The sequence below is a fragment of the Bacillus rossius genome, chromosome 3 (assembly GCF_032445375.1).
Source record: "Bacillus rossius redtenbacheri isolate Brsri chromosome 3, Brsri_v3, whole genome shotgun sequence".
NCBI classification, from domain to species: Eukaryota; Metazoa; Arthropoda; class Insecta; order Phasmatodea; family Bacillidae; genus Bacillus; species Bacillus rossius.
In genome coordinates this window covers 634,165-646,346 of record NC_086332.1, presented here as the reverse complement: position 1 = coordinate 646,346, position 12,182 = coordinate 634,165, and the positions used below count along the sequence as shown (strand labels likewise).

The 12,182-nt window shown below is 42.9% G+C and overlaps 1 protein-coding gene across 4 annotated transcripts in view; it reads right to left on the bottom strand.

Moving 5' to 3' along the window:
• The window catches only part of LOC134530049 (peregrin-like), a 75,768-nt gene extending 66,263 nt beyond the window's left edge, over positions 1-9,505 (bottom strand). Inside the window, exons 1-3 of one of the 4 annotated variants that reach the window (XM_063364593.1) lie at positions 9,143-9,505; positions 7,110-7,281; positions 5,639-5,817 (exon numbers count right to left, since the gene is read on the bottom strand). In XM_063364593.1, coding sequence (XP_063220663.1) covers positions 5,639-5,817; positions 7,110-7,281 — 351 coding nt within the window. In that variant the 5' untranslated portion in view covers positions 9,143-9,505. The remainder of the gene's footprint in view (positions 1-5,638; positions 5,818-7,109; positions 7,282-9,142) is intronic. The other 3 variants (XM_063364592.1, XM_063364591.1, XM_063364590.1) reach the window with 3 other exon arrangements.
• Between the last annotated feature and the right edge of the window lie 2,677 nt (positions 9,506-12,182).

The following is a 12,182-nucleotide window of genomic DNA, read 5'->3' as shown; positions in this document are numbered from 1 at the left end:
AATCTTCAATTTGGAGTAATTTGACATAATTATAATTGTTAAAAAATTATGCATTTGAAACAAGTGAAAGCCTAACGACGCCTACACAAGTCAGGTCCTGGACATGTCTCTACTACCAGGACAAACACCAAGCTGTATTCTAGTATACACTGGACAGTGGAAGGGTGTGAATAAAAACAATAAATATTAAAATCATGTTTAACAAGTACGTGTATGGCTTTAATAACGTCGGACCCACAATGAATGTTAACAGAAATAAATCATCGAAATTTTATAACAAACTGCCAAACATTGCATAAATGATTAACTGCAGATAGCTTAACATACAGCTAAGGTTATAAAAGTGTGTGGCATTATACAGTAATAAAAATAACCAAAAGGCCTAACACAGAAATATGCATCAAATATATAGTATAATAGAAAGATACAATCATAAAAAAAAGGGGATTGCACGTTATCAAATTTAGGCTAGATTTCAGACCCACGTTATTGTGTTTAATGTATTGGAATTAGAATTTACTGCTTTCCACTCCACATTGATGGGTCATCTGTAATTAAATATTTTAATTTATTTGGTGATGTTAATGGATGTGTGTGATCTAGTATCAGGTCAACGTGAAGTAGTATCATACGGGTTCATAAATTTACCACATTTAAATTCATCATAGTTTATTAAGTAATATTATAAGGAGATAAGACAAAAAAAAATTATAACTTTGATAACTCTAAATTTTATACAAATTTTACTAGCACGCGACGACCCATTGATACCTATATCTAATTCCAGTAATGTTCAGGGTTAAATTGAATTTCATGAGCCTCTAGCTAATAAATAAGTTATTCGTAAGAAAATAATCCGGCTTAGTTCAGGGGAGGGCAGTTGAAACTCTGTTCTTCTTGGACCACTGATCTCGTCCTCAACTTTCCAGGATATACGAGCAGTCTTGCTGTGAAAGAAAGTCTAAACTACGATCCAGTAGCAATACTGATGATGACAGCTACTGCTGACGCCATTCCGGGTGTGCTGAAAAATCTTTAGATTGGGCAGGTCTCACCAGCGCAGACAGGAACTGCAGCATGAAGATGATCGGAAGTCTTGCAAGGACGGATATTCGCCCGACGCGGTAGTAAAATTAATTGCGAAATGCGACTCCCTATAGTCTGCATGACGAAGAATCAGACTTCCTTCACTTAAGACTTGCAAAAATAACTAATTACGCGGTAGCCACGTATCTTCTTGTCCTCTGCGCGCAATTCCCGAACCCAGGAACTGTCACACGCACAGAGAATGTCCATTCGCTCCGCAGTTCAAAACTTAAGTCCCTCGTTCCTCCCGAAAATGCCGACCAGCGAGCATCTCAGCTAGGAAGAATAATTAAACAACCTCTTTTCTTACCTGGCGAGAATTCAATACTCGAAGACCATAGCTAACAGTATCTACATGATGCGAAGTCAGTAATAAACGGAATAATACATCTCAAATAAATGTTCCACAAAGAAGAATAACATCCCCAATATCAATGTCAACTGATGAACTATGGAATATCTCTGGGTCGTCGCACCATGTACAATTTAGCATTTACATACATTACATAAAAATGTATAGTTACTCTTACTTAGACCACAAAATACAAAGCTAAGATACAACAATAATTATAAACATGTAAACATGTCCAAATGTTTACAATGTGCACGAGCATGTAGATTATACATTTAAAGATATATATATAACCTACTAACATGATTAAACGATCATGTCTTAATGGGATCTATAATTAATGCAATTTTCAAAACGTATTATGAGTTGCTACGGTAAGAAGACCAAGGAATAGCAAGCAGTGGAAAAACACGCAGCATAAAGCTATATTTAGATTCGTCGACTTGAGTTCGGCCCAAGGCTACGCAGACGACAAATGACTTACATTAAGATTAATACCAAAACACTTGAATTAAAAGGCAAATAATGATTAACAGTGAAATTTCCCATCTAAGCCTACGGGGAACTCTGAATTTAGCATGAAACAAAATTGTCAAAAAAAAAGTGATATCGTGGACGCGTCAACCTCGCGGGGCAGAACTACAAAGTTAAACATAACGAAAAACCAAAAACAAATGACGCGCACGAACTAAACTAAACCCAAACATAATTACCAGGGTGGCAGCCAAAAAGGAATTTTGAAAAAATATGAAGGTAAATAGAGAGGAATATAAACTACATTACGATCAGGGCCACCGCCTGACCCGCACAAGACCACAGTCTATCGTAGAAGTACCTCCTACCTCAAACTAATCACGATAAGCCCCAAGACCGGGGCAATCGAGACTTACGAAGACTCCGCGCAGGTTACCGCACGTGCGCCAACCCCGGCAGGGGAGGGGGAGAACTGAGCAAACGACACAACAAGCTAGAGATGGGGGGGGGGGGGGGGGGGACAATGACGTTGCCGCCCAGGCGCGGGGTTCAAATCTTGCGGGACCTGATTGCTGCACATGCATGTGACAGGTTGTAACGAGACAGCCACTTCGAGACGTCGTGCAGCGGCAGACACATTCTGCATCCAGTTGATGTCTGAATCATGATTTTCTGGCTGTACACCAGCATCCAGGGCTGAGATTAGGGCCAATACAACTAAATGATAATTATCTTTATATAGGGGTAAGGATTTTAAATTTGAATAACAAGATTCCATTGGTCCTTGTTATAGAACAGGCAAAAATGTCAATACATATTGTATGTTTGTAAGCAAAAAAATAATCTATCACTTGACGACATTGGCTACCGTAAAAAACAAAACAACTTTTCACGTAAATTTACTTAGGCCCCTACCACTTCAGCTAGCATTGGGCAAATTTCAAGTGAGTTCACGCCATTTAGTAAGTAAATCCCGAACATCCATACAACGTGCAAAAAGAAAGAATTTTTTTTTACTTTTTTTAAGAAAGTAGCCAGCTCAGAAAATTAAACATCTACATCATTTGTTTCAGACCATTAGATAAGTTCAGAAATATTTTTAGCAGTTGAGTGCACAAACATAAACCATAAATGGTCACCATTATAAATAACATAAAAATTTCAGTAAATTATTTTACTGTACATGATAGTTTATGAAAACAAATTTTATAGTGTTATTGTGCATTATCAGAGCATTTAAAACTCAATTGCAGTTTAAATAATATTCACAAGCTTCTTAAACCTTATGCCACAAAATAACCCGAGTAAATAATTACACCATGCAAGAGACAGAAATTGAAGCAGGGCACTCAAACAAAATAATTTAATTCTTGTAGATGATAACAATAATAGCTGAAAAAGAAAATAAATTCAATAAAAAACTTCTCAACCTAATTTTCTGAAAACACATTTTCATGCTGGAACAAGCAGTTTGCTGTTTCCAAATTGAAAAGATTTTAAGTAAATGTCTACTGTTCTATTGAGGAAGCCGAGAAACATTTGTTATCTGTCTGTCTGCCTTGGCTGTAATTTTTAAGTTCCCAATGTTGTTGGACAAACTGGTGAAAAAACTGTGGGAGGAGAGGAACAATATAACAATCCGAGCATTACTAACATTCAGATATCCATTTTAAGTGTTAATCAAGCCAAGAACTAAACACACAAGTATTAAATTAATACAATTTATGTGTATTTATTACAAGATTTGTAACAAATTACATCAATAAAATTAAGGAGTTTTTAGAACCCGTTTGATTTTAAATGTCTTCAGAATTACGTGAAATGCAATAGTTTTTTCTTCTCGTAATTCAAATTCAGATAAATTATATTAATTATAATCCTCTATTACATCACTGACAAAACATAGGCTGGCACAAAGAGTATATGAGGAGCTAAACAGCATCGTGAAAAACTCACGAAGAGGAGCTAAACAGAATTATGAAACAACAAAGAGGGTATGAGGAGCTAAACAGCATCGTGAAACACACACAAAGAGTACGTGAGGAGCTAAACAAAATCGTACAACACTAACAAAATGCAAGTGCTTTGCTGACAGAGTCCAAAATGAAATAATAAAGAATACCCACAACAAAATGTAATTTTATTTTTTAAGTGACTATAATAAAACATGAGGTTTATTTCTTGATTAAGAACATGCAAATCTTGGGGTCAGCACTGATAAGAAAGTGAAGGAAGAAAATGCAGTCGAAGTAAGATGTGTTCTTTTGGCAACCAAAACAAGTGTAAGAAAGATGGTAGAAAACTTACTTAAAATAGTCTCACCCACATTGTTATTAGAGCAAACAGAACCCAAAAAAAAAAAAAAACAATATTGAGCCCAGAGGCAACTAAGTCGGGGATGTTTCCTTCAAGGTGAAGAACTGCGGTAACTACACAGTGCCGTGAACCCACCAGCGAGGCGTCACACTCCAGCTCGTCATGGTACCTAGCACTAGTCGTCATCGCAGTGCCGTGAACCCACCAGCGAGGCATCACACTCCAGCTCGTCATGGTACCTAGCACTAGTCGTCATCGCAGTGCCGTGAACCCACCAGCGAGGCATCACACTCCAGCTCGTCATGGTACCTAGCACTAGTCGTCATCGCAGTGCCGTGAACCCACCAGCGAGGCGTCACACTCCAGCTCGTCATGGTACCTAGCACTAGTTGTCATCGCAGTGCCGTGAACCCACCAGCGAGGCGTCACACTCCAGCTCGTCATGGTACCTAGCACTAGTCATCGCAGTGCCGTGAACCCACCAGCGAGGCGTCACACTCCAGCTCGTCAAGGTACCTAGCACTAGTCGTCATCGCAGTGCCGTGAACCCACCAGCGAGGCATCACACTCCAGCTCGTCATGGTACCTAGCACTAGTCGTCATCGCAGTGCCGTGAACCCACCAGCGAGGCATCACACTCCAGCTCGTCATGGTACCTAGCACTAGTCGTCATCGCAGTGCCGTGAACCCACCAGCGAGGCGTCACACTCCAGCTCGTCATGGTACCTAGCACTAGTCGTCATCGCAGTGCCGTGAACCCACCAGCGAGGCGTCACACTCCAGCTCGTCATGGTACCTAGCACTAGTCATCGCAGTGCCGTGAACCCACCAGCGAGGCGTCACACTCCAGCTCGTCAAGGTACCTAGCACTAGTCGTCATCGCAGTGCCGTGAACCCACCAGCGAGGCGTCACACTCCAGCTCGTCATGGTACCTAGCACTAGTCGTCATCGCAGTGCCGTGAACCCACCAGCGAGGCGTCACACTCCAGCTCATCATGGTACCTAGCACTAGTCGTCATCGCAGTGCCGTGAACCCACCAGCGAGGCATCACACTCCAGCTCGTCATGGTACCTAGCACTAGTCGTCATCGCAGTGCCGTGAACCCACCAGCGAGGCGTCACACTCCAGCTCGTCATGGTACCTAGCACTAGTGTCATCGCAGTGCCGTGAACACACCAACGAGACGTTTTGGGATTATTTTGACTGTATGTTATTTTTCGAGTTAAAATTTTTTTATAACTTTTGATGAGGTTCTTGACATTTTTACGAATTAACTAATTGATTTAAATCATAAACAATATTTGTAAAAATAAATTACTTTCAGAGTTACATAGCATTTTTCTTAAAACTCTTACTTTCAAAAAACCCAAAGCTGTTAACAAAACCATGTTGTGCTGAAATAACGTACCTGTGCATCAATACAGTGCAGCTCCAAACGATCATGGATATTGACGCGTGTCAGCCGGCCGTCCAGTTCAAACTGCACTGTGTTCTGTGCCTCAGCGTAGGTCAGGCTCGTCACAGCAGGCGTATCCAATAGTTGCGCAGTGGCGGGGGAATGCAACTGTGACGACACCTTCCTGCGTCCTGCCACAAACCACCAGGACTTACTGCATGCTCTGCAGGCTCAAGATGGCTGGAGCTAACAACAGTCTGGCCGAGGCACAGAGCACACCATCATTCAAGATACGGGTAAATATGTAGAGTCGCGGTATATGCGAAAAAAAAATGCTAAAAATCCGAAAATACTTTTATTCTATGCTCTTCCACTTCCTCTTTTCAATAAACCCGGCGGAGATAAGAAATTCCAAATACTTTAGGAGATATCGAATTTTTATTTTCTATCACAATACCGACCATTGTTGCTTGTTTACGTTTCTGATTTTTTTATTTTCGCGACGTAGGTAGAACGACTACATCATTTTCTACTAATGGCAAAGGAATTGTAGCCGCCTCTAACGTAGGTGAGTTTTTAACGTTTCAAATTTTTATTGTTTTATTTGTTGCGCAAGTAATAAGTAAAAAAAAATTACGTGAGTTCCTACCGTTCATCCTTTGTCCCGGTTTGTTAGGTCAGCTACATTATAAATACTTTAAAACTAAACAACCATTAAATTTAATTTATATTATTTTTAATGTCTGCTTAGTTTGAAAGTATTTATAATGTAACTGACCTGACCTAATCGACCATTTTAATTAATTAGGCATTCACGAACGGTAAATCAAGATGCACATAAAGTTTGCCATTCCCGATTACACCCGAACAATTTACCTTCGGCCAACCTCGGGTTTATTTATTAATATTTATATTTCTCTGTTTATTTTAATGTAGCTATACTAACCTAACTAACCGTCCATAGTGTTTTAAAGTGTTTTAATGTAGCTAACCTAACATAACATAACTATAATAATAATATTTTCAGATTTTAATAGATACTCCTAAACAAGCAACAATGTAGTCGTTCACCTACGTCGCAGAAAAAAAAAATCATACTCGTCTCGTAAACAAGAAACAATGGTGGCCGCCTGAATTCACAGGTATTGTGATGAAAATTTAAAAATTCAATATCTCCTAAAGTATTTGGAATTTCTTATCTCCGCCGGTTTTAATGAAAATAGGAAGTGAAAGAGCATATAATAAAAGTAATTTCAAATTTTTAGAATTTTTTTTTCGCAAATACCGCTACTCTACATGTTCAAAATTAAAAAATTCCATATCTCCTAAAGTATTTGGAATTTCTTATCTCCGCCGGTTGATTTGAAAAGAGGAAGTGAAAGAGCATAGAATGAAAGTATTTTCGGATTTTTAGCATTTTTTTTCGCATATACCGTTACCAAGATACGTCCGGCCAATCAGCTACCAGCAAGAGGACACACACCTGAGGCTGGAGTGCTGGATCCAGTGTGGTCCACAGTCAGCAGGTGGCTCTGCAGGCCACAAATGGAGCGGTACACCTTGAGGCAGTTTGCGTTGGGGCAGTGGTATGGTGGTCGCTGAGACACGCGCAACTTTCGGCAGTACTCCACCACGTCCCGTTTCTGCTGCTCCATCTGTGACAGACATGCCCAGCCTCTCATGGTAATGTTTTCACATGATGGTTAACACACTAGGGAAGCTTTTTATGCAATTAATTTAGTGGTGCCTGATACCCATAACATTCAACAAGCCTATGTCTGAGTCCCGCACAGTATAGGTATGCAGTTAGCTAGTCACCTCTCAGCAAGACTCCCCTCTGAGCATCTAGGCGGGATCAGATGGCAACCCACTACGATCACAGGAAACCCGTGACTATTAGTTACTAGCATTAAGATTAGTAAATACATATTTAAATTGCATTTTGGGTTGTGCGGATGTCCAGATATCAGCAGTGACGTTGTGCATAGCAAACACATTGCATGCTTAATCCTAACTGCTTAATAATTTTGTCATGGCTAACTTTTACCTTATGAAGTCTTTTCTCAATTAACCTAATAGTTTAAATTAGCACCAACACTAAAACAACATTAGTTTGTATTTTCATTTACTATCACGTTACGTTTATAATTTAATTTGAAAAATTTTATTGTTAAATAAAAGTTTATATTATCGATATATCATAATATTCTTGGTAAGTGGACGAAATGAAACAAAAAAAGACCTTTTTGGAAATATATTTTCACAAAGTAAAAATAGGCTTTCCTTCAGAATTACCTTTTATGATATATTAAAGCTAGGCCCACTTGTCAGGAATGTATTGTGTTAGCGGGAGGATAACATTAGGTCAAGCATGCTGGTTCTTCTAGTGCTGTCATCTCTAAGCACAAGGCAACGGACTGGCACTGTCTTTTCGTCAAGCATATGAAATTTGAGTGGTAATTATAGCGTTGTATGACGGAGTCAATAAGATAAAGGTGTGATGCAAACTCCTTGAGTGCTCTCAAGTATCAGTTACCACAATTTTTTTTATCAAAAAATTATTCTAAAAACACACGCTTCAACCATCTTCACTCTCTAATACAGAAGCAGAAATACTCACCTACCTTCAGCATATTCTTAAATGCTTTTAGTAAACAGACCCCATTTGTATATCTTGAGCAGTTTGCCAATTGCATGGTCTTTTCTAAAGCTCTCCATACCTTGTGAAGGTCTAGGTAGACAGGGCCCTTAATGTATCTATCTAACCTAACAATACAAACAAAATATGTTACAGGTCTTGTACAAAATTTTTCTTTCATATACATTTTAAGATTATAATTCATTGTTGTATCAAAAGGTTTTTTTATGTTCAGGATTTGTTGACATAATAAATTAAAACTACAAGCATCATGAATCACAGGATCTACGTATACAGAATCAATGAATAAAGGTTCATGCCATGATCATCATTAAAGGATAACTTGGATATGTTGATACGGAACTTTTACCCATCTTTGTTCTAAACTTATATTTTCCTCTGCCAACTTCCATGACATCATATCTCCCCTTTTCAGAGATGAGATTTATTGATGCATTACACTCACAATTGGGCTTTCACCCAATGGCAAGGAGTCATACTTGTTATAGTCTTCTCCTCCGGTGCCTTGCATCTTCACCCCAGCATTCCTTCCTCCAGTATATTACACTCCTTCCCTGCTAGCTCTTTCTGTTCGAACCATCGCCCGGAGCTTTCACCGTGATCTCTCCGCCCTCTGTTCCACACCTGTTACCCCTATAACTCTGCTGTCCCCAGCCCCCTCCCCCTTTAAACCCTTCCCCCATCCCTCAGACCTACTCCACATACCCATCACCCACTTCGCTGTTCTTCTGACCTTACCAGTCACGAAGTTCCACCAAACTAAACCAGCTACGCATGTAAAAGTGATATAAACATGACCCGATTACATAAAAATTGTGAAAATCAAGCAACATATGAGTACCCAACAGATTACCTACATTCGAATGCCGCACACAAGCATTTCTGCGCAAGTAGCCAAGTATCACCACATTTTTGACGCCACAATTAATACAAGAGAGACACTGTTAGAAGGGAATTTATATATCAACACAACTCACATTCTCCATTTAGGGCATTATTTAACACCTAACCAATATCACTCTTATATCCTTCTTCGACCAGCCGGCCTCCTGACTTACAAATAAACAACCTCAAACAGCCCATGGAAGTTAACCACATAAAGTAAATAAGGTCGGACATTCCAGCTCACTGCGTATTCATTGCCTGTAGGCGTATGACGTAACAATTAGGTGCGTGAGGGATCTCGAAGTTATCAGTTCAGCACAACCGTACGCCGCGAAAAAATAAACTCATAATTGTAGAGAAATTAACAACCAAACTAAAAAAAAAATAATGTGCTAATTTTTATGTTAATTAGCCTCTAAAGAATAAGTTTTTAAATAACCTGCCTTATCCCTTATTCTTACCTCGGCCAGTAAACTCGCCCCCTTTTGGAACTAACCCCCGTCTGAAAGACATTATACATATCTCCTACCTGGCACCACTATGGGACGTTAGTGCAGCAAGTGCCCATCCATGGTGCCCATAGACAGCGACAACCGATTTATGAACAAACAGACAAAATAATAAAAATATCTTTGCCACAATGGATCTCTGGCACTAATTATCTGTCATAATAATTATATAAGGGTTTTAAATATTTAATTAATAATATGCAGTGTGCTGTGATATGAATAACAATGTATTATAATGGTTACTCACTGACCAATCTGTAAAGCTGGAGGACATTACCATCCAGCAATGTTAGGTTAGGAAGAGGAAGAGACTTTGGAAAGGCGCTGCGGAGGTGGACAGACGTGTCCCGGAGCTGCTCGTCGTGAACTACTAGATCAACGACGCCCAAGCTGTGGTTAGCACTTCTTAGTGCTACCCAGCGGTATTGAAAGGTGCCTGTGTGCTACATGCGCACAGGCGGTAAAAGTAAGCTGCGCCAAGTGTAAGTTTTGACGAACAACGAACTCGGCAACACCCGGGGAGTTATTTCCCCTATAGCCTAACCCGGACCCAGCTAACTTAGCCCCGGGGGACGGAGTGGGTGTACCCGAGCGCCAGGTGACTACGACAACATGACGAGTGAATCGGTTGAGATGGCAGCCAGCGAGGCCCCTTCAGGGCCGAGCACCAATGACGAAACCAGCGGCTGGACTGTTGCCACTGGCAAGCGTGCCAAGCGTCCGCACACAGAGGTGTCCGGTGCGGGCAGCAGCGATGACGAGGCGGGCCCCACCCCCCGCCCTCAGCAACCAACCGCGACCGCGACCGAAAGCGCCAAGAGGGCGCCGCGCATCAAGCCCCTGTTCGTTTTCCTCGACCAGGGGCACCAGTACCCAAGGGTGTACACCGCCCTAAAACAGGCCGTGCAGGAAAAATTCACCTGCCAGAACCGCGGCCGAGATGAGATCCAGGTCAATATGGCCTCCGTCCCCGATTACCACAGGGCAGTCAAAGCACTGCAGGCTATCGGCGCCCAGCACTCCGTCCTTCTTCAGCGGGACGAAGTGCCGAAGAAATTTGTATTGTGCGGAGTGCACCGCCACACCCCATCTGAGTTCCTCCAGGAGGAATTCAACTCACTCAATCTGCCGGTCCAGAACCACTGGTTCCTGGAGAACCGGCAGCGCCGCGAAAAGTGCGATGCACTTGTAATAGAGGTGCCTCAGAGCTGCGACTCTGAGCGCATCTACGGCCTCAAAGAGTTCGCCGGCATGCTCGTGCGTGTCGACGACTACCGTCGCCGCTCAGGCCCCTCCCAATGTAGCGTCTGCCAACGCTACAACCACGTTGGCAAGGCCTGCCACGCGGCCCCTGTGTGCCGGTGGTGCAGCGGGCCACACCACGCTCCCGACTGCCCCAATGGGGGCAACCAGGAGTACAAGAAGTGCGCGCACTGCAAAGAGGCACACTGCGCTAATTACAAGGGCTGTCAGATCTACAAAAAAGAGACCCGCAGACACCTCCCGCCCCAGGTGCGCAAGCAGCGCGAACAACAGTCTCGCCGCGACTTGCGCGACAACAGGCGAGCAGCAATGCAGCCCCAGCCGCAACCGACGCCACGGCCCCCTCCGGGCTACTTCGGCCACCCGAGACAAAATCCCTGGGGTCCACCGAGGTACCCTCCTCCCCAGAGCTTCGGCGAATACCTGCAGCAGGCAGGTGGAAACCGATTTGCGCCCCTGGAGCAGCACTGCGAGCCCAGCTACAACGAGCTGGACTACCCAGTGCTGGCAAATAATCCCTGGCAGCGAAAGCAGGGGTTTAAGAAACACCCGATGGGCCACAAAAATGGCCAAGGCAAGCCTCCGCGACCCACTCAGGACAGGCCCCAGCAGCCTGGGCCGGACAGGCCGCGACAGCCTGCCCAGGAGAAGCTCGTGGCAGCCAAGGCTGCGCCAGCCCCGGCGAGGCGCACGACCGGCCGCAGGTAGCCCCAGCACCTGAGACGAGCATGGCGGTAGACGCAGCTCCAGTGCTGCCAACTGCACCGCCCGCGCCCCAACAACAGCCAGCCTCGAAACCGGGCCTGGCTGACTTCCAGAAAGTGCTCGAGCAGTCGCGCACTTTCAACACAGATGAAAATCTGGCAGCCACAATTGTCCCCATGTGCCAGCTTATGGTTATATGGTGCGACCCATCTGTTTCCCTAACAGAAAAAGTCCATGCGATGATAGGCTTCGTCCAGTCACTGGCTGCCAAGCTCAATGGCAGCCACTAGACAGGCTCCGAGTTGCGTATCAACCCCGGCCGATAGGTTAAGCTTACACTCCCTCCTCTACTGGAATGCGCGTGGAATCAAAAATAAATTACCGGAATTTATCCATTACCTGGAAAAATATAAAATCAAAATAGCTGCGATTAACGAAACACACTTGCAGCCGACCGACCGACTGACAATACTAAACTATATAGTTTATAGGCGCGATAGAGAGCACAATAGATGGGGCGGAGTAGCTCTAGTAG